Here is a 22,097-nt window from a genome sequence, read left to right as displayed (position 1 = left end):
CGGTGCCTAGGAAGGACAACATGGAGCACACAGTCAAGCAACCCACAGGTACGTACTCACAGCTAGCACAGTATACGATTCTCTATGCAGTGAATGGCGTGTCTGAGTGGCTACGCAAGGCCTAGGCCTGTGTGACGCAGTTGAAATTGAGCCATGTGGGCCCTGGAAATGGCGGCTGCCTGACCTGTGAAGTGTGACAATGGGATGTGAGGTCAATGCGCTGGCGTGGCACACCGCGGCGGGCGGCGGGCGAAGACCGCGGCGCGAAGCCGCATTGGTTAACATTGAAGCCTATGGGTTTCAGGAGCCAATGGCGAAGGGCGCCGGCGGTGGCGGGACGCACCGCCGCGGACGTGACCGCCATTTTCTATCTACTTATCCACTTGCGACTTGAACTTTCACAGGAGAGGACCTATACTGCAAGTGTTGCTGTGACCTCGGTCTGGAAGGGACAATGGCTGCTGCGACTGGGGAAAGGGCCCCTGCCTTCACTGGAGAGGAGTTGGAGAAACTTGTGGATGGGGTCCTCCCCCAGTATGCGCTACTCTACGGTCCTCCAGACCAACAAGTGAGTTTAATTCAATCTGGATTTGGGGCCACTGGCTGGCTTGGGGGCCTGGCGGGGATGGGGGGCATGTTGGGGCTGGCGGGGGGCCTGGCGGGGATGGGGGGCATGTTGGGGCTGCCGGGGGGCCTGGCGGGGGGCCTGGCGGGGATGGGGGGCATGTTGGGCCTGGCGGGGGGCCTGGCGGGGATGGGGGGCATGTTGGGGCTGGCGGGGGGCCTGGCGGGGATGGGGGGCATGTTGGGCCTGGCGGGGGGTCTGGCGGGGATGGGGGGCATGTTGGGCATGGCGGGGGGCCTGGCGGGGGGCCTGGCGGGGATGGGGGGCGTTGGGCCTGGCGGGGGGTCTGGCGGGGATGGGGGGCATGTTGGGCATGGCGGGGGGCCTGGCGGGGATGGGGGGCGTTGGGCCACTGGAAAGGAAAATGCTGAGTAACTTGAACGTGGTATTTCTCCCTCCCTGTACGTGTCACATAGGTCCGCGCCCATGAGAAGATCGGGATTTGGCGTGCCATCGCCAAGGAAGTCCGGGCCCTGGGGGTCCACCATCGACGGGGCACCCACTGCCGCAAGAGGTGGGAGGACATCCGCCGCGGGACCAAGAAGACCGCCGAGTCTCTGCTGGGGATGGCCTCCCAACGTAGGCGGGGTGCCTGCCGTCAACTGAGCCCCCTGATGTTCCGGATCCTGGCGGTGGCCTACCCTGATTTGGATGAGCGCGTGAGGGCAGCACAGCAGACACAAGGGGGTGAGTCCAAGCATTATCTACTCTGTTGTCGCGCAGTGGAGGTGTCTGGGTGGGGGAGGAGGGCTGTGGGTCCCCCTAGGCCAGGGCGATATCTGTAGGCTGGGCACCCCCGTAAGCCCCTGTGTCCCCAGCCACCCCCCTCAGTAGTTTGTCAGTACAGCCATCCCTGGGCCGTGTCATCCATGGGTGCAGTTGTCAACTCTAGGCGTGTAGGGCATGTTCCACGGAATGCGTAGCGGACCCCAAGTGCGCAACTTAGTGCAGGGGGCATCTGTGTCTGTCATGTCCGCTAACTGTACCGGAGATCCATGTACTCAATATCCCTTTATTTCTCTCTCCCCCCCCTTTTTGTTTGTCTTTCTGTGCTTGTGTGCATCAGCATCATCAGGCGGAGGAGAAGTGGCATCGGGGCAGGAGGGAGCTGCATCTCACATGGCCCAGGAGGGCCATGCCACAGAGTCAGACTGGACCAGTGAGACGGAGGGCGAGGGGAGCTCCACGACGGGGACGACTGGAGCCTGCAGCGACACGGACACGTCCTCGGAAGGGGGCTCCCTTGCGGGGGTGGCACCATCCGTGCCCCCCGCCATTACAGGTACAGCCGCCACCCAGCGCACCATCTCCGCCCTCCCAGCAGCCCCTCCGCGTTCGCCCCGTGCCCGCTCTGCCAGGAAGCCGGGCATCTCCTTCGCCCCAGGCACCTCAGGCCCTGCCCCTGTTACCCCCGCTGCCCTCAGTGAGGAGGTCATTGACCTCCTCCGAACGCTCATTGTTGGGCAGACTACCCTTTTGAATGCCATCCAGGGGGTGGAGAGGGAGGTTCATCGCAGCAATGCGTACCTGGAGGGCATTCATTCGGGTCAGGCTGCCCATCAGCGATCGTTCCAGGCTCTGGCCTCAGCACTGACGGCAGCCATTGTCCCTGTCTCCTGCCTGCCTCTACTAACTCCCTCCTCCCAGTCTCCTGTTCCTCTGCCTGTCCCACCCACACCATCAGACCAGCCTGCACACACCTCAACACCCAAGAGAAGCTCATCCAAACATAAGCACCACAGATCACGCAGACATTCACACACGCAACATTCCGATGCAGACATGCCAACAGTCACTACCACCTCTGTGACCCCCACCTCCTCGTCTCCCTCCTCCCTCCCTGTGACGTCTACACTCACACCTCCATTCACCTCACCATCAGCCAGTGTTTCCATCACCAGCACACCCTCCACTCCAGTCCGCACACGTGCAGTCACCACCCCCACTGCCATTTACACGTCCCCTGTGTCCTCTCCCACTGTGTCTGTCACCCCCTCTTCCACACCACACAAACGCAGCCACCCACCCACCCAACAGCCATCCACCTCACGACAGCCTATCCCTCCTGCACCTGCACCCAAAGACAGCAAACGTGACTCACCTACAACCACATCCTCTCCCTCCACTCCCATTCCCACTGTACCTACCACTCTCCATTGTCCCAAGAAGCTCTTCCTCGCCACTACTAACTTCTTTCCTGACCCTGAGCCCCCCCCTCCTTCTCGTCGGGGTAAGAAGAGCACCTCAGCCACCACCAGCCCTGCAGCCCCCTTGACAAGGGTGCAGGGGTATTGGAGCCCGCCAGCCCGCATGTCTGGATCTTCGCCCAGCAGCAAGGGGACAGCCAGCCCACCCCCTGGGAAGAGGAGCAGAAGGCGGAAGGGGCGCCGCAGGAGCCCGCCTTCTACATCCCCCCCGGACACCACCCAGAGACAGTCACCAGCCACAGCTCCAAAGGGAGGAAAGGGCCACAGGCCGACGACTAAGGAGGGCAAGGGCAGCAAGTTGGAGAGGTCAGGCAGCAGGCCTGCTGCCCAGGAGGAGCCCACAACCCCCATAGCCGCTGCCCCGGGAGGAACCGGCACAGCTGCCCCGGGAGAGCCTACCAGCCCCATAGCCGCTGCCCAGGGAGGACCCAGCCCAGCTGGCCAGGAGGGCCCCACCACCCACAGCCCAGGTGGGCAGTGAAGGAGCACCATCCCCGCTGCCCAGGAGGGCACCACCAGGCATTTAGCAGTTGGCCATAGACCGTCCGCCGTCTCAAGAACCGCTGAACTGGGCCCTTCAAGGCAAGAACCGCTGAACTGGGCCCTTCAAGGCAAGAACCGCTGAACTGGGCCCTTCAAGGCAAGAACCGCTGAACTGGGCCCTTCAAGGCAAGAACCGCTGAACTGGGCCCTTCAAGGCAAGAACCGCTGAACTGGGCCCCGACGTCTCAAGAACCGCTGAACTGGGCCCTTCAAGGCAAGAACCGCTGAACTGGGCCCTTCAAGGCAAGAACCGCTGAACTGGGCCCTTCAGGGCAAGAACCGCTGAACTGGGCCCTTCAAGGCAAGAACCGCTGAACTGGGCCCCGCCGTCTCAAGAACCGCTGAACTGGGCCCCGCCGTCTCAAGAACCGCTGAACTGGGCCCTTCAGGGCAAGAACCGCTGGCCCTTTGGCAGACGTGGCAGGGCAGGATCTATCTCGGGCAGGGCTGCAGGATGTCCTCTGGCCAACTTGCCTCCTCCAGTGGCAGTGGGGTCTGTTATGGACTGTATGGACTGTGGCTTTGCTCTCCCCAGGATGGCCCAGTGGGCAGGCCACCCACTGTATGGACTGTATGGACTGTGGCTTTGCTCTCCCCAGGATGGCCCAGTGGGCAGGCCACCCACTGTATGGACTGTATGGACTGTGGCTTTGCTCTCCCCAGGATGGCCCAGTGGGCAGGCCACCCACTGTATGGACTGTTTGGACTGTGGCTTTGCTCTCCCCAGGATGGCCCAGTGGGCAGGCCACCCACTGTATGGACTGTATGGACTGTGGCTTTGCTCTCCCCAGGATGGCCCAGTGGGCAGGCCAACCACTGTATGGACTGTATGGACTGTGGCTTTGCTCTCCCCAGGATGGCCCAGTGGGCAGGCCACCCACTGTATGGACTGTATGGACTGTGGCTTTGCTCTCCCCAGGATGGCCCAGTGGGCAGGCCACCCACTGTATGGACTGTGGCTTTTCTCTCCCCAGGATGGCCCAGTGGGCAGGCCACCCACTGTATGGACTGTATGGACTGTGGCTTTGCTCTCCCCAGGATGGCCCAGTGGGCAGGCCACCCACTGTATGGACTGTTTGGACTGTGGCTTTGCTCTCCCCAGGATGGCCCAGTGGGCAGGCCACCCACTGTATGGACTGTATGGACTGTGGCTTTGCTCTCCCCAGGATGGCCCAGTGGTCATGGAGTCCCCTCGTGGATCTGGCGTCGTGTACTCAAGTGGCTGAGGTGCCCCCCCTTCCCTTCCCCCTGAGGTGCCTGTCCTATTTTCTTTCTGATGCCCCTGCAGTGTTCTCTCCGTGGAGTTCTTGTCGTGGGACTGGGCCTTGCCCCTTTGCACAGGACCCCTGTGATCCACGGACAGTGGTTGGACTACATTTAGTAGCTGTATATATTTTGTACATAGTTTATTTATTTTTTGGGATTAATGGCGTACATATTTCAATATATCTGCCCGTTTATGATCTCTTCTTTTGGTCTTTGCAGTATTTCGGAGGGGGGTGGTTTGTGGGTTGTGACAGTGATCTGTGGGAATGCATTGATGTGTGTGTTGTAGTGGGTGTGGGTGGGTGGGTGTGTGCCGGTAATCTTTTCCCTCCCCTGTGTCGTAGGTGCAGTACTCACCGATGTCTTCCGCGCCGCCGGGCGTGCTCCTGGTATATGAGGAGGAATAGGAGTGCGGGGATGACCTGTAACTCTGGCTCCATACTGCCGGAATCTCGCGTGGAGTGCGTAGAGGTGAGCGTTTTCCCGTTCGTAGTCTGTTTCCGCCGTGTTCTTATCGGCGGTGCTCCCGCCCCGGAAAAGGTGGCAGATTGGTGGGTCGTAATAGGGTGGGCGGTACTTTGTCTGCCGCCGGGCTGTTGGCGGGAACCGCCGCGCTGTTTGTTTGTACCGCTGTGGCGGTCGGAGTGTTAAGTTGGCGGGCTGTGTTGGCGGTTCCCGCCAGGGTCAGAATTGCATATTTTAGACCGCCGGCCTGTTGGCGGCTTGGCCGCCGCTTTATCACCGACCGCCAGGGTCAGAATGAGGGCCTAAATCTGATAGCCAACCTAGAAACCTTAACTAGTGATAAATATCATGGGCGCAGACAGATGTGAGCTATATAGCATCCTATCCAAAATGCTTCGAAGGACTAAACCCACAACCCGCCCAGTAGCCGCCATCACTTGACGTGGCCTCACACTGTCAGCTAACCTGTTGGTTTATGTGTGTCAGCACACCATCTCACAGAACTATTCAAACCACCCTTAGTCATAATTCAAATGTGTGCTGCAGTCACTTCCCTCTTACTCCATTAGCACTTAATACTGACCAAAGCATGAATCTCTTATCCACCCATCAGAGTGAAGTACTGGATATTAGGCATTGGGGGGTGAGGGGGGATTCAGCTTGGAGCACTGAGTTCCGGCAAAACTCCACCAACCACCGCATGGCGAACTTTTTGTCGGAGCTTTTCCTTGTGTGCTGCTCACCAACGTCAAGTTGGTGAGCCCAAGTGAAAATTTGCAACCCCTAGCACGATTTTCGAGTGATTGAACGCCTCCCGGCGAGGTCACTGCCATTTGCACTGAGAAAGCTGCCGCTTCAGTGGAAAAACTAATGAGGCAAAAACAAGCAGTGTCCTCTGACACGCCACGTGGTGCCATTTGCGCAGCTGTTAAGCATGGAACAGGCTCCAAGTGCTAAAAATCAGCGCAACACGCCTGAATTCCGCCCATTCATGGAGCTCCGCTGAATCTTGCAGAGTTTTATGTAACTCCGCGAGTTCTGCCACCACTATTGGGTATTAGACTAAAGCTGGGTCATCCTCTTCAGAATGTATTAGGTCTACAGACCCTACCCCACATCTCTCTTACTAGCACTCTCTTCTCAAAGACTGTTGTTCCAATCCCCCCTTTACACCTCACTTGACACACTCCCTAAAGTGCTCAAGAACACAGTTGCATTCCTCCAAGCATACCTCTGTTGCACCTCACAAAACCAAATACTCTGTGATCGCAGATTCCATAATACATCCTATTACCACAGTATCCAGACCATCTGTCGAAGTAAGATCAGAAAAATCACCTCCTCTCAAAACAGTGGCCCATCTCCCTCATGACATATAAACTGAATTGTGGCTGTCATATCTGAAATGGAACCTCCAAGCCTACACTCATCCAAAACTTTGACGTTAACCCTATTGTATTCACAAACACAGTTTGGTCCTTTACACAAATATGTTAACACTACAAATCAACATCCTCCACCTCAATAGAAAAGAAAAACCTATTGAGGAGACTGATTAACTGACTAAAATCCTTCTGATTCCAGTATTTAATTGTAAAAATGACAATCATGACACCTAAACCACTGAAGTTGAATGCCTTAAGCCAACCAGCTGACAGCAAAAATCATTTTATTATAGCCTTATAGCCAGCCGGAGCAGACTATACCGGCCATAAAAGGCCCGCTCCAGCATTAAAGGCATGAGCTGCAGGCGGGGGCCTTTCACAAGGGAGCAGGACTTTAATGGCTGGCATAGCCCCACTATGGAGGGTTATAAGGCTATTACAACATTCTGCAACTAGAATGTTCTAATAAATAAAACAAAGGCCTCTCAGACCCGAGGGGATTGAAAGCCCCACGGGCTCATTGAGGCCTCTGTTCACTGCAACAGCTGTGAACGACAACATTGGAATGTTGGAGCTCTGGGCTTCTACTGGCCATTAGGAGCCCAGAGAACTCCATTGTTTTCTATGGAGCTCCCAACATTCCAGTGTTCTAATGATGGTTTCATCAGTTAGAGCATTGATCAGCTTGCCTTCTCATTGATCACATTCTCTTTGTGATTTCAGCCTGCACTGTGGAAAAGAGTAAGTCACCCCATATCATTCATTAAAAGTGTTTCCTTTCAGACAACCTTCTACAGCATTTATTCTTCCCTACCTAAACACAGACTTCGCCCTGGACCCAGTTTTCATAAAGAAACATTGCATGCAAATCACTCACCACCTCATTTGGAATTTGTCAGATGACTTCTTCATTCCTATTAAAATCCTCACTTTCACCATGCTGAACCATAGATTGAAATTGAAACATGCTGACAGCAAGCATTAAAGCCAACAGGCCTAGTCCATGCAAATCTGCACAGGCCATCTGTGCCCTGTCTGTAAAATCTTTCTCTGCTCCAATGTTTGTGCCCTGGGTAGGTACTGATGTTGTTTACCCCTAAACCTGTGGTGCCTGGGCCATGCAGCACCTCAGTCTTGGGAAATACACATAAGGTGTCATTCATCTCTTGACACTCTATTTTTCTTCCTGTCAAAAATCTTGAGCGTGCATGGAGACTGTTTTTACCTGGTTGGATGCTGTATAGATTTGCCAGTACTTGAAAATATGCTATAATCAATCAATCAATCAAAAAATGTGTAGAGCGCGCTACTCACCCATGAGGGTCTCAAGGCGCTCGGGGGGGGGGTGCAGAGAGGGTCACTGATCGAACAGCCATGTCTTGAGGTTCTTTCTGAAGACCAGTAGGTCTTTGGTTTTGCGAAGGTCGGTGGGGAGGGAGTTCCAGGGTTTGGGAGCGAGGTAGGAGAAAGACCTGCCTCCTGTGGTGGTGCGCTGGATGCGGGGGACTGTGGCTAGGGCGAGGTCGGCTGATCGGAGGTTGCGTGTGGGAGTGTGGAAGTTAACTCTTTCATTGAGGTAGGTTGGGCCGGTGTTGTGGAGGGTTTTGTGTGCGTGGATGAGGATCTTGAATGTGATTCTCTTGTCTATGGGGAGCCAGTGAAGGGATTTGAGGTGTGGTGAGATTTGTTCGTGGCGGGGGAGGCCAAGGACGAGGCGCGCGGCTGTGTTCTGGATCCGACATAGAGGGCGTTACCGTAGTCCAGTCTGCTGATGATGAGTGCGTGGGTGACTGTCTTTCTGGTTTCTGGGGGGATCCATTTGAAGGATTTTTTTTTTTTTTAGAGTGCGGAGTGTGTGTGTAAGCAGGAGGAGGTTAGAGCATTGATTTGCTGTGTCTCGGAGAGGGAGGGGTCGAGAATGATGCCGAGGTTGCGTGAGTGGGTTGCAGGGGTGGGTGCGGGGCCTAGGGCGGTGGGCCACCAGGAGTCGTCCCATGTGGTTTTGTTGGGGCCGAAGATGATGATCTCGGTTTTGTTTGAGTTGAGCTTGAGGTGGTTAGTTGTCATCCAGTTGGCGGTGTCGAGGAGAGCGGCGTGTAGGTTGGTTTTGGAGGTGGTGGGGTTGCGGGTGAAGGAGAGGATGAGTTGGGTGTCATCTGCATAGGAGAGGATAGTGATTCCGTGTGCTCGGAGGATGTTGGCTAGGGGGATCATGTAGATGTTGAAGAGTGTGGGGCTGAGGGAGGATCCTTGGGGTACTCCGCAGGTGATCTTGGTAGTGTTGGAGTGGAAGGGAGGGAGGCGGACTCTCTGGGTCCGGTCGGTGAGGAAGGAGGTGAGCCAGTCTAAGGCTTTGTGGCGGATTCCTATGTTGTGGAGGCGTGTGCGGAGTGTGTGGTGGCAGACGGTGTCAAAAGCTGCGGAAAGGTCTAGGAGGATGAGTGCAACGGTCTTGCCTTTGTCGACTTTGGTCCTGATCTCGTCAGTGCATGCGATGAGGGCGGTTTCTGTGCTGTGGTTCTTGCGGAACCCAGATTGTGAAGGGTCAAGGGTGTTGGTTGCTTCGAGGAAGTGGGATAGGCGGGTGTTGACTAATTTCTCTGCAACCTTGGCGGGGAAAGGGAGGAGGGAGATGGGGCAATAGTTGTAGAGGATCTCCGGGTCGGCTTAGTTTTTTTTTTAGGAGAGCGGTAATTTCTGCGTGCTTCCAGGGTTCTGGGTAGGTGGCGGAGTCGAAAGAGGAGTTGATTATGTTGTAGAGTATGGGGGCGATGGTAGGGCAAGCTTTGTTGTAGATGCGGTGTGGACAGGGGTCGGAGAGGAAACGGGAGTGGATGGAGTTCATGTTTTTTTCGGTTTCTTCGTGTGTGGTGGGCGTCCATGTGGATAGTGTGGTGGGGGGTTGAGTTAGGTGAGTGAGGGGTATGTGTGGTGGGTGTGTGTGGTATGAAGCTGTTGTGTATGTCCAGGATTTTGTGGAGGAAGTGGTTGGAAAGGGCGTCACATAGGGGCTGTGTGTGTGTGGGGTCTATGTTGCTGGCTTTGGGTTTGGCAAGTTCATTGATGATTGTGAAGAGTTCTTTGCTGTTTTGAGAGTTGTTGTCAAGGCGTGTTTTGTAGTGATCTCTTTTGGCGGTGCGTATGAGTTGGTGATGGGTGCGAATGGTGGTTTTGAGGTTGGAGAAGTTGGTTGAGGAAGGTTCTAGTCTCCATATTTTCTCAGCTTGGCGGCATTTGCGCTTGGAGTCTTGGAGTTCAAGGGTGAACCATGGGGCGTTCTTGATGTTGCGGGTGACGATGTGTTTTCTGAGGGGTGCTAGTGTGTATGTGCAGGTAGTGATCCCTTTGGAGAGGTTGTGTGCTCCTGCGTTGGGGTCATTGGTGTGGGGGGGGGGGGGGTTATGGGCCAGTTGGGAGTTTAGTCGTTCTGCGGGGATCTTGTCCCACATGCGGTAGGGTGTGGTGTGTTGATGGTAGTGTGTGGGGGGTTTGGTGAAGGAGAAGTGGACGCAGCAGTGGTCAGTCCAGAGGAGTACGGTGGTGTGGGTGTAGGTTATGTGTTGGCTTGAGGTGAAAATTGCATCCAGCCTGTGTCCGGCTGAGTGGGTGGGTGCGGTGACCAGTTGTTTGAGTCCGAGGTTGTCTATGAGGGAGGTAGTGTTGTGGTCTTGTGGGTTTTCTAAGTGAAAGTTGAAAGCACCAAGGATGATGTAGTCTGTGGAGGTGAGGGCGTACGGGCTGATGCTGTCGGCGATGGTGTCGCAGAAGGCGGGGCGTGGTCCAGGTGGTCTGTAGATTAGTGTACCTCTGAGGGTGGAGTTGTTGTTGATGTGGATGAGGAAGTGCATGTGTTCGGTGTTGCCGATAGTGTCTTGGGAGCTGGTGGTGACTTTGATGGTGTCTCTGTGTAGGATGGCGATGCCACCGCCTGGCCTGTTGAGGCGGTCTTTGTGTTGGCGTTTGTATCCTTTGGGGGTGGCTATGGCTATGTCGGGTTCTGAGGAGGGGTTGGTCCAGGTTTCTGTGAGGAAGGCGATGTCAGGTGAGTGTGATGTGATGAGGTCCCAGAGTTCTATGGCATGTTTGTGAAGGGAGCGGATGTTGAGGAGCAGGCAGTTCAGGTGGTTGTGGTGGGTGGCGTTGGTGTGGTGCGTGAGGGTGTTGTTGCGGGGTGTGTTCTGGTTGTGGGCTGGTGTGCTGCGAGGTTGGTTGGTGGGGGCAGGGTGGGAGAGTCTTGTGTTGGGGGTGTTGTGTTTGTTGAAGGTGGGGTCGCTATGGTTGGTGTGTGGTGTGAGGGATGACGAGCAGGAGAAGTGGCAGGTGAAGGGGCCATGAGTTTGTGTGGGGCTAGATGTGGGGCGGGGGCCTGGGTTGAGTGAGTGGAGGGTGAGGGGGAAGTAGGTGTGTCTGAGAGGGCCAGGGGTTCTGGTGCTGGGCGCAGTCCAGGCACGGACGGGCGCAGATGGGCTTGCCATTGGCGCGCCAGCGGCGCGGCTGCGCCACGGCTGCCATAAAAGGAGGGGAGGGTGGGGGTGGCAGCTGGGAGGCAGGAGGGCCTGTCCAATGAGAGGGCTGGGGGGCGGAGACGCAGCGGCGGGGAAAAGGCTACCGAAGAGGTGAGAAGGAGGGGGGAGGGGGAGGCAGGAGGGGCCGCAGGGGACACAGCGGCGGGGAAAAGGCTACCGAAGAGGTGAGAAGGAGGGGCCGCAGTGGACACAGCAGCGGGGAAAAGGCTACTGAAGAGGTGAGAAGGAGGCTGGAGGGGACGCAGCGGCTGGGATAAGGCTGAATGGGAAACGGGAAGGAGGTGGCGCGGAGCGGGGAGCGACCTGTCTGCAGAAGCAGGGTCAGAGGTTGCTCCCTGTTACCGCGCCGCGGCTGCCATAAGAGGAGGGGGAGGGTGGGGGTGGCAGCTGGGAGGCGGGAGGGCCTGTCTAATAAGAGGGCTGGGGGGCGGGGCCGCAGGGGACGCAGCGGCGGGGAAAAGGCTACTGAAGAGGTGAGAAGGAATGGGGAGGCGGGAGGGGCCGCAGGGGACGCAGCGGTGGGGAAAAGGCTACCGAAGAGGTGAGAAGGAGGCGGGAGGGGCCGCAGGGGCGGGGAAAAGGCTGAATGGGAAACGGGAAGGAGGTGGCGCGGAAGGCGGAGCGGGGAGCGACCTGTCTGCAGAAGCAGGTTCAGAGGTTGCTCCCTGTTTCCTCGCCGCGGCTGCCACAAGAGAAGTGGGGGGTGGCAGCTGGGAGGCAGGAGGGCCTGTCCAATGAGAGGGCTGGGGGGCGGGGCCACAGCGGCGGGGAAAAGGCTACCGAATAGGTGAGAGGGAGGGGGGAGGGGACGCAGCAGCGGGGAAAAGGCTACAGAAGAGGTGAGAAGGAGGGGGGAGGCGGGAGGGGCCACAGGGGACGCAGCGGCGGGGAAAAGGCTACCGAAGAGGTGAGAAGCAGGGGGGAGGTAGGAGGGGCCGCAGGAGACGCAGCGGCAGAGAAAAGGCTACCAAAGAGGTGAGAAGGAAGGATGTGGGGCCGCAGGGGACGCAGCGGCGGGGAAAAGGCTACCGAAGAGGTGAGGAGGGGGGAAGGCGGGAGGGGCCGCAGGGGACGCAGCGGTGGGGAAAAGGCTACCGAAGAGGTGAGAAGGAGGGGCCGCAGGGGACGCAGCGGTGGGGAAAAGGCTACCGAAGAGGTGAGAAGGAGGGGGGAGGGGGGAGGGGCCGGAAGGGATGCAGCGGCGGGAAGGAGGTGGCGTGGAAGGCGGAGCGGGGAGAGACCTGCCTGCAGAAGCAGGGTCAGAGACAACTCACTCCAGACCAGTTGTCTAAAATGCCTTGGAAAATATATGTGACTTCTAACATTGAATCCACATGCATGGTCTGCACTTTGGACATCATGTCACCAAAGGTATCTTATCCTTAGAGAAAAAGAGTTATACCGTGGGCCATAGGAAGCTGGGATCAAGTGAATAAACCAAATAAATACTAGTTCTCCATCTGATACATATGGTCAGGGTGATGGTGTGATGCTTTCTATATAAGCAGGATGATGTAACCGATTAACTGATGTTTCCCACATCATGTGTATGGAACATTTTCTGGAACAAAGTACTCCAAATTGTCCCTTCACACACATTCTGGGATGCCTTTCTTCTTTATCAAGTTTCCATTATCCACTCCTGCAAAGGTTGGCCACACTTTACATAGGATTTCAACCTTATTTCAGATGATCTGATGAAAAAGCCCTACACCACCCTTCATCCGTAATTCTGTCAGAATGGTTACATTAAAAAGTGGTACTAGTGATGGTATTAGTGTTGGATCTGAGATTTTCAAACCTTGTCAGCCAAGAGCCCTATATGGGCTTCCTCAAGGGGGTTTCCTAGTGCTTTTGTAAATTTCTGGTTAATCTGGACATTTTTATTCTTTTAGTTTTGTTATATTATTTTTTCTGATGCCGAATCAGATATGTGATGTGGACAGATTTGTTATGAATGTCATGAACCTACTACTAAAAAATTGCAGCCCAAAATTGATCAATGAGACCTCTTTGGTATCTCTGATTCTCAGATTGTTTTGTCTTCTTTTGGGCTAGTTAGACTGTTTTGTGTCCTATTTTGGGCTATGCAGATCAAGGATTTCTGCCATTCACATATCCATGGTTTAACTGCTATGATTGAGTTTTGATGACTTTTCAAAAACACATGTAGGTTGTGTAGGACAGGTTCCTAAGTTATGACACATGCACCACTACACTGGACATTGACTCCATAGTAACTGACCAGTTTTGTGAGGCCATGATATTGGTCATTTATGATGCTTGATGTTTTTCATGAATATGAAGGGGGTTAATGTGTCTTATTTAACACATGAAACATACATAATAGCACTGGCTCTCTTACTCTAAACCCAATGCATAATACAATAGCCATGTATCCATCCTATCAGTATCTCGATGTATATGTCACTTGCGTAACTTTTGAAACTAAACCAAGGCAGAGACACTCAAGCACGTTTTGTGACCAGCAAGTGGGTGATCAGTGTGCTCTAGTATCTGTCTTTGTGCATAAGCATTTGTACCAGTCCATCCGCATAGTATCAGTTAATTCAGCTGAAGGACTAAGAGCACCAGTAATGCTTCAGTAAGTTGCTTTGTCTGATTATTGTGTATGGTAGAATATGTGCAACACTGCTAAAACATTTATGTGTTTTGTAGGATGCAAAGGATTGAGCTATGCTAATGGCAGTCCAGGACATATGAGCAATCAAAGCTCACACTTGTGTTTGCAGAGTGCTGATGACAACCTTTCAACTGAATTGAATACAACTTCCAACAGTTTGACTTCTCTCAGTAACCAGAACCATGTGGAAGGCCACAGTGCTCCTACTCCCCAGGCTACATTACAAGAAAGAACTGACATGCAGCGTTCACTTGAAAATGGTCAGAGCGAGAGCTCAAGCCCTTTGAATTCACCCATTCAGAACGTGGTTGGACTTGCTCTTGATGATAACCTTCATTATGAATCTGAACTGCAAAGAGAAAAAGCAGAAAATATGAAGCTTCTTGATCAAGTGTCTAATCTTCAGAGAAAAATGGGGGAAATTTCTCCTTCCAGGTGAGAACTCTTAACTATATGAGCTCCTTAAAAAGAAAATAATAATAAATAAATAAAAAGTCCTTCACTGCATTTTGTGTGAGAGAGAACTTGTCAAATACAAGCAATTGGGAGGGATATTTGAAAACCTGCATGGGACTGGCATCTAACAGCATAATATTTCTTTACTGTAGTTTGGTCCATCTGTAAATGTCATTTTTACTGGCACAGTAAGATGTAAAGGCTTGTTTTACAAGTGCTTTGTGCTGAAGTGTGTTTTAGTGGCCTTAATACTGTATGTAGTTAGAGCTTAGAATCCTACACTCATTGACACTTGAATGAGAAAATGTTACATTTTCAATTTGTTTTAACAGATATGATTCCCTGGTTCAGTCCCAGGCGCGTGAGCTCTCTTTTCAGCGGCAACAAATCAGAGATGGCCACAACATGTGTATTATGTACCATGATCATCTAGTAAATCTTATTAAAGCTTTTGAGGAGTTACTTCAAGCGAGTGATGTTGATTATTATGTTGCCGAGGGCTTCCGGGAACAACTAAATCAAAGTATGCAGCTGCTACAGTCACTTGAAGAAAAACTTTGTTATGGTAAGAATGTTACATTGGCATTACCAGCCAAAATATTAATTTATTAAAGCATTAAAGTTCAGGAAGCTGTGGTATTACAGAGTCTTACAGTTACTCGGTACAAATTTAAAAGATTGATTTCAAAGTAAGTTCATCTAACCTTTTCAGACTTGTTCCTGAACAGCTCACTGATTTTATTTTTCCTTCAAATTGTCAGTGTTATGATTAAACGACACAGTTCTCTTCAAATTATTATTCACAGCCAGAAATCCAGTTATTATAATTTTGTAAGACACTGTAATGTGGAAGTAAAAATATAGATATGGTGGATGTATAGGAGATGCTACATTTGTATCTCTAGCTCAACCTCTTGGCAATGGCAATGTCTCTTTGTTATATCATCAAGATACTATCATGTACTAGCCCCATTTCATCTGCCCTGAAATTAAACAAGTTCCTCATTTATTAATGAAGCTCAACCTGGAGCCCAATGATGTATGATGCAGCAAATCTTTATCTTGTCGCTCGTCTGCCTTTCTGTGGCTAAGTCCTTGAAGATGTGGCAGTATTACAAAAGTGGTATTTGTTTTCTTGTCCTGCTTGGTCGCTCTACGTCACTCAGCATTAAAGATCATAAAATACTACTTAACATTCTCTCTTCTTATAAGGACATTTCTGGCTTTGCTGGCTTCCTCTTCAACTTCCAACATTATGTGTGGCTGTCCTGTTTCAGGTTCTATGTGTTGTAAATTACAGTGTTTTTCCAGTATTTTCAAAAATTTTGAAAATCAGTAGTTGTTAGTGTTTAACCGTTTTTGTGCTGTAAATAAGGATGGACATTGTCTTTTTCTGGTGTGTTTAAAGAATGTGGATTTGTTCATTTGTATTGCCAATTCATCCTTCCTTCTTTCCTGCTCCTAAGACCTGTCTCTGCAACTTTTGATTGAATGTGCTGTTCCAATCCAGTTTTCTTTATTTCCCCCACTTCCCTGCCTGTCTCATTTCCAGCATTCAAACTGCTCTCTCAGGTTGACCAGTCCCACCCCCCCGTCCAGGATGAGCAGGAATATCGATATCTTTTCAGCTCATTAAGATTTGATTGCTGCAGATAAAAGGTTAATTGTGAGCATTTAACACACCTTCTTGCTGCTATGTTCTTCAAAGATCAACAGAATGAAGAATTTCTACTTGTGAAAAGAGATATATATCTCGGGGATGCTCATCTGTGTTATTGCCGGACAGTGCCACACAGGACTGTTCTTTGTCCCGTGATACCAAGAAAGGACTGGGCTAATAAGTGATATTGTGACCCAATTCCTGCTCTACATGGTCATGGGGAGAAATAAGTTTGCTGAGGAATCAATATGCATGCTGTTAGCTACAGGGTCTTTTGTGTTGATCAACTCTTCTGTTGCATAAAGAAGTATCTGAGATAGTAAAGAAACATTATGGCCTGCCAAATGCTTCAAGTATTTTGTCTATGCGGTTACACCATATGAGAAGTTTATTTTGTTTTTAGGCCATGCGTATGGGATATTGCCTGTAACAAAACTACTAAGAATTCAGTTTTACCACGCATGAGGGCCTTTGTTTATTTGAAAGCAGTGTGTGGACCATGCTCCTTCCAACATTCCCTGTTGTAGTACATTTCCCTTCTTATTAAAAAGAACACGCACAGCTCTATGAGTACATTGAATGTATTGCCCTAGTTTTTGCGGGTGATTTTATCAAGTGTCAGGCCTTGTTTCCACACCATCAATTCCAAGTTACATTTTGATTTGGAGGCAGTAGGATTGAAAATCTACTTGGTGTTATGGAGATGTATGTTAAAACATTTTTTACTTCAGAATGCAGGCTCAGAACGGATCCCTGCACAAGTATTTCCTTAAATTCAGCTGTCTGCTGCACATACTTGGAAAACCAGAGCTATAGGTGCACTATCTGTAGTTCCTTCACAAACTTGTAGATTTTCTGTGTTAATGTATGTGCTGTAGGCAGCTCAGTTCCAGCAAAACCAAAGCATAGGCTTCTTCTGGGGTTCAGCATGGTTGCTGAAGTTGTTCATGATATGGGCCTTGTCCTGCTGTACAAGGAGATATGGCTCCTACAGGAATGCTTTTTGTACCTCCACCATATAAATAGAAGTATTGAGTTTAGGATATTGATACTAGAGGCATCCGTATGCACAGTGACATTTGTAGCCACAATTTTAAGACCTGAGCTTTCAGCAAGCAAATCTTACTACCAGTGTTAGTGATGGAGATGGGATGAACCATTACCTGCCCTTACTTGAGACCCTGCCCAAAATTCACCAGCACACCTGCTGGCCACTACACAGCATCATGCAGTGAACAGTGAGCTAAAACCATGATTTGAGCAATGCTCCCAAATAGAAAAGAGCTTATTAAATGGCTTACCTTGGTCATATCAGGGGCACCCATCAGAGAAAATTGCTTAAAGTCTGCACTTATACTGTTTTGAATCCAGAGGGTACTAAAATAGTTAAAGCGCAGCAAAATGCAATATTTTCTGGTTGAACTGAAAACCTCTCATGAAACTCGTGAGTGAGTGGCCACACAATTAGGAAGGCTCCCGATTTAAGAATGCACTGAATATTTGGATCTTGACTCTATCTGGATGGGAGCATGTCTGTTGACATTGTTAATTGGATCGGACAGGACTTACGGTTTTCAGGGATAGGGCAGGGGAGGTTTTGAATTTCAGGTGATTGATAATGAGCGAATCCTTGGTGCGTGAGATTCTGGAGCTACCAGATGTTTTTAGCTAATTGGTTTGATAGCTTGGTCTGCGTCTGTGTGTTACTTTAAGCATGAGACATATTTTAATTTAGTTTCACACTTCAAGCTGGAGCCTTTGAAGATCTGTCAGAATAAGGGAGTTGTGGTAAATTTTTCTTTTATTGGAGATAATTTAGGGTTTATGTGTAGGACCTCTTTAAGGAGCCGCAGGGTTTCCCTGGGAAGCAAGATAGGATGCCATTGCATGCCTCTAATGTTGAGATTGGGTGCAGGAACTGCCATCTTGAGTTAATCGTTTGAGAGCAGATTCATTATTCTTTTTATTTGACCTGCATAGGAATTTGCTGTTTGGGTAAGCTTATTGACGTGCACTTCAAATGATAGTGAGCTATCAATGACGAAGTCCAGTGATTTTGCTGTTGTTGATGGGGTAAGTATGCACCCATTTGGTCACTCCTTATGCTGGAGTTGTGTGACAATAGTAAGAATTCCTTTTAAGCTTTAAGACTTTTTCAAATGCCATAAGAAATCATTTTCATGGCTTTTGTTAGGATGCCCTCAATGGAGGAGCGTTTTAAGTAAAGTTGTGTATTGTCCACCTGGTGATGAAGCCTAATGTCAGAGGTTTCTAAAATTTGACTTCAGGGAGGCTCCACTTATAGCTTGAATAGGATGAAGGACAGTTTGGAACCATTGGAACTTTCGGATACCCCAAATGATGCCTATTTAGCCCTGGAAACATGAGATACTAATTGTACAAAGTGGGATTAATTACAGAAAAAGAAATTAACCCACCTGAACACGGTCACTTTTGTGCCCATTCTATTTTTGAGCAGTTGTCAGATCATGTGAGAAGTCAGGGCATTGCAGAAAGTGTATGTGAATGTATGGGGATGTGCATGAGAATGTATGTCAAAAGTGTAAGAATGTTTCCAGTTCTTTGTCACTAATACTCTGTGTGAAATGTGACAAAACCTTCTGTAGTTTGTAATTGCTAGTCTTTGAGGGGTGTGAGAGTGCTATTGTTATTAAAGCTGTTTTACTTTTCCATCATAAAGACTTTAATAGTTCCACTCATTTCTTTGTTGAGACTGTTGCTGAAGACATGCTGTGTCCTTATTTAAGGATGGATACGTCTTAATATTGGAACAATGCTGCAGTAATCCTTCCTACACAGAGTCCTCTTCCCCTGCTTGTGATAGTTGATGGTCTGCCTTTCCTACACATAGTTCTCTTCCTCTGCTTGTGAGAGTTGATAGGCTGTGTTTTCCTAATAAGCTTGCCTAATAAGAATGCCCAAAGTTTGGGCGATATATTGATGACATTGGCTTTCCATTTATTTGCTTTCAAGAACCCCTGCCTTTTGTCTCCTGGCAGACTATCCCACCCGCCAAACTCCCCTTCATGGATCAATAACCCTTAGATTATGTGCAAAAGCAGTGGTGTTTACTATTGTCACCAATCACCAGTTACACCAGTAAATAGAGTCTCTGCCCCCTCCCTTCCGCCCCTTAGTGTTCACAGACACTGCATATCTGCTCCAGGAACCTCTATAATAAACTTGATAGAGCACTTCCTGTTTGATAGTGAATCCACGATGTTTGCCACTATAGGTATAAAACTACTGTATACAAATATTGCACAACTTGAGGGGATGGCAGTGATTGAAAAGATTTTGAATACTAACCTAGCATCAGGTCTCCACACCCTTCATAATGTCACTATTGAAAATAGTATTCACTAAGAACTACTTTTTTCTATAAACATTATTACTTACAGTGCAAGGGTTTATGTTTGGGAGCAATTTTTGCTCCCAATCTGGTGATCCTGTTTATTGCCAGTTTGGACTATCAACATGTCCTTTCTAACAGCAAACACTTTCAGGTCTTCTTTCGGTATATTAATATTTTTATTATTTGGACAAACTCTTTTGCAGATCTCCCTGCTTTTGCCTGCCCTCCTGAGTAATTTTCAAGTTTTAAAATTCTGATGGATCCTTCTAGCTGCTGATTCCTGATCATGGAACACTCCCCAAATGCTAGACTGGATCTGGAAACTTTTTCCAGCAATGCTGTTTTTTGCGGCTCGGGGCAACTCTGTGCTGGCTCTGTCCTGCCCCACAAGTAACAGAGTGGAGGTGCATTTACGTGCCTTAATGCACCCGAAGGTGATCAGGGATGGATAAGCAAATGTTGTATGTCCCTGCACTACAGAAGTTGAAGCCCTTGCATAAGTCCCCCTCCAGGTTGCAGGCATGGGCTCGTTCTCACTCCCAGGGCTGTTCGTTGTTAATTCAGTCTTGCAGTTGAAGACCTCTGCTGAGTCTAAATCAAAGACCAAGTGGAATTATAAAAAAAAAGCATAGCGGAACTCAACCCCTATGCGCTACTTTGTATCCAGAGTGAGAGCTCAAGGGCCTCACATTGTCAGCCGGTCTCCACCTGGTCTTGTGTTGCGGAGCCAGTTCCAAACCTATCCCGGCATGCCCCAGTTTCACAGGCCATCTGTGATACTGTAGCACACTGAGGACTTTAGAAAGGCCATGATGCAGATTTTTGCCCACTTTGGACTCCCGCCTTATGGCCTCCGGTAAGATTCCCGCTGACAGGTTCATCCTAAATGTCCTCTAACTACTTTGGACCCATTCTGGGTCCCATACCGACTCAGTACAAACATCTACTCTGACTCCAGGACCTGCACTTATCCTCCTTAGCTATATTACTGGAGCTGGAGAAGGATCCGGTACAGATTTTTATGTCTGACACCAAATGACTTCGGTCCAATCTTGAAGGAAGTGCGCTAAGAAATTACTAAAGTCCACCAGTCGTCATACAGTTGGACTTAGAATCAATGCCTCTCCCAGGGCTGGCACATCGGCAGAGATGCTGTTATTTTTTTGGTTGTAATTCTGACCAAGGTATACCACTCGAGGGAGATGGTTGGGAGGCAGATGATGGCCTCCCTCTCATTACGACAGTGACAATTTTTACATTGACTTACAAGAGGCCAGTGGGCTTTATACCTCCTGTGAAACAGATTGAATTCACAATTTGGGCCACCCATGGAAAAAAGAGTGCATCATTTGCAGTAGTGGTCCTACGGGCAGCTGAGGTCCTGGCATTGCAGCCGCCTTTAGTTGAGACCAAGACTAAAATCCTTACAGAAGTTTTGCAGCTAGGCACTTATTGAAAGCCCTGATCTGATAGAGACTTCTAGTTACAGATTCCTTACCTTAGAATTTCCCCCCAGGTGTCAGACTGGAGCCGTAGAATTTTTCTTCAAGCAATTCCCTTGCGCGTCGTAGGTGGCGTCTGTCGACTCTGCAGACGTCAGGGTCACCGTGTTGACGTCGGGAGTAGTACATAGATGCCGCCCACGCGCAGTGACATCAGTTCTTTTCTTTCCGCGCCACACGCTGATCCGGAGAGAACTAACCTGGCTATTTTTTGGCTGAATTCAACTGTTTTGTTGAGGTTTTTAGTGTACGACTTTGGTGCGTCAAGATGTCCCCGAAGGCCGGGTTCAAGCTTTGTGAGGACTGTCATCGGAAGATGTCGGTGACGGATCCTCATCGCGTTTGCCTGTGATGCCTCGAGCGCGACCACGACCCGAAGTCGTGCTCCGAGTGTCGGCCCATGCATCCGAAAAGTTTGAGGGAGCGGTCCCTAAAGCTAATGGCGGCCCAGCACTCGACTCCGCGTAGGTCCAGGTCTCGAGATCGGTCGTGGAGTCATCACCACTCGTCTTCTTCTAAGTCCTTGGGTCCAGGTAAGAAGAAGAAGAAGTTGAAGAAGTCCCATCGCTCTCCGACTTCACCCCGTCGCTCGGCCGATGCGACGCGGGACAAGCGTCCATGCACTAGGCCTCCGTCTTCGGACCCTGCGTCTGGGTCGACTCCATGCTTCCCTGAGTTTCCTGGAGCTGCAGCGACCCCACCCAACTTAAGGAATTTCACGAGGCCATGAGCCTCATCTTTGGGCAGGCTGACCCTGCTACGGTGCCTTCGGGCCCAAAGGGTTCAGCTGAGGGGCCTTCGGGTTCTGGGGCTTCGGCCCCGGCCACCGAGGTTGCCTCCAGATCCATGCGCGGATCCGCACTGATGCCGGTCTCACCTTCGAGAACTTCCCCGGCGCCGGGTCGATTGTCGACGCTCCCGTTCTTATCCCGACGAGTTGGATCGGTGTCGCCGCCTTCGGCTTCGGGGGGCCATATTCGCCCAAGGTCAGATTCGGACCCTTTTTCCTATGGGTACGAGTACGGGGAGGAATTGGAGGGGTCCCTGGACCCTTATGAATACCAGGATGACCCTGCTATGGACTGGGCACAGGATTTGGGCGAAGCCAGTTGTCTGGATACTTTTCCTGATGCTGGCATGCTGTCTCCTCCTACCATGGCTACGGCGGAGGGAGCTACTTACAGTATGGTGGTCAGTAGGGCAGCTGAGATCCTTGGCCTTGAGCTACCTACTGTAGAAGTCCGGTCTAATCTCTAGACAGAGGTGCTTCAGCCTGGGGCTTCTACTTCAGAACCCCTTCTCCCATTCAATGAGGCACTCACTGATGTCCTTTTGGATACATGGTCAAACCCAACACAGGGGCTCCTGTGAACAGAACTATCGCTCACCGCAATCGGCCTGCACCGAACGACCCAAAATTCCTGTCCCAACATCCTACGCCT

At 50.8% G+C, this 22,097-nt stretch overlaps 1 protein-coding gene across 1 annotated transcript in view; it reads left to right on the top strand.

The window, feature by feature from the left end:
- The window catches only part of CDK5RAP2 (CDK5 regulatory subunit associated protein 2), a 687,227-nt gene that overhangs the window by 519,845 nt on the left and 145,285 nt on the right, over nucleotides 1-22,097 (top strand). Inside the window, exons 24-25 of the mRNA XM_069241280.1 lie at nucleotides 13,697-14,096; nucleotides 14,450-14,682. Coding sequence (XP_069097381.1) covers nucleotides 13,697-14,096; nucleotides 14,450-14,682 — 633 coding nt within the window. The remainder of the gene's footprint in view (nucleotides 1-13,696; nucleotides 14,097-14,449; nucleotides 14,683-22,097) is intronic.

The sequence above is a fragment of the Pleurodeles waltl genome, chromosome 6 (genome assembly GCF_031143425.1).
Source record: "Pleurodeles waltl isolate 20211129_DDA chromosome 6, aPleWal1.hap1.20221129, whole genome shotgun sequence".
In the NCBI taxonomy this organism is placed as follows: Eukaryota; Metazoa; Chordata; class Amphibia; order Caudata; family Salamandridae; genus Pleurodeles; species Pleurodeles waltl.
Note: the sequence above shows the minus strand (reverse complement) of the source record. Positions and strands in the feature narration are given on the sequence as shown.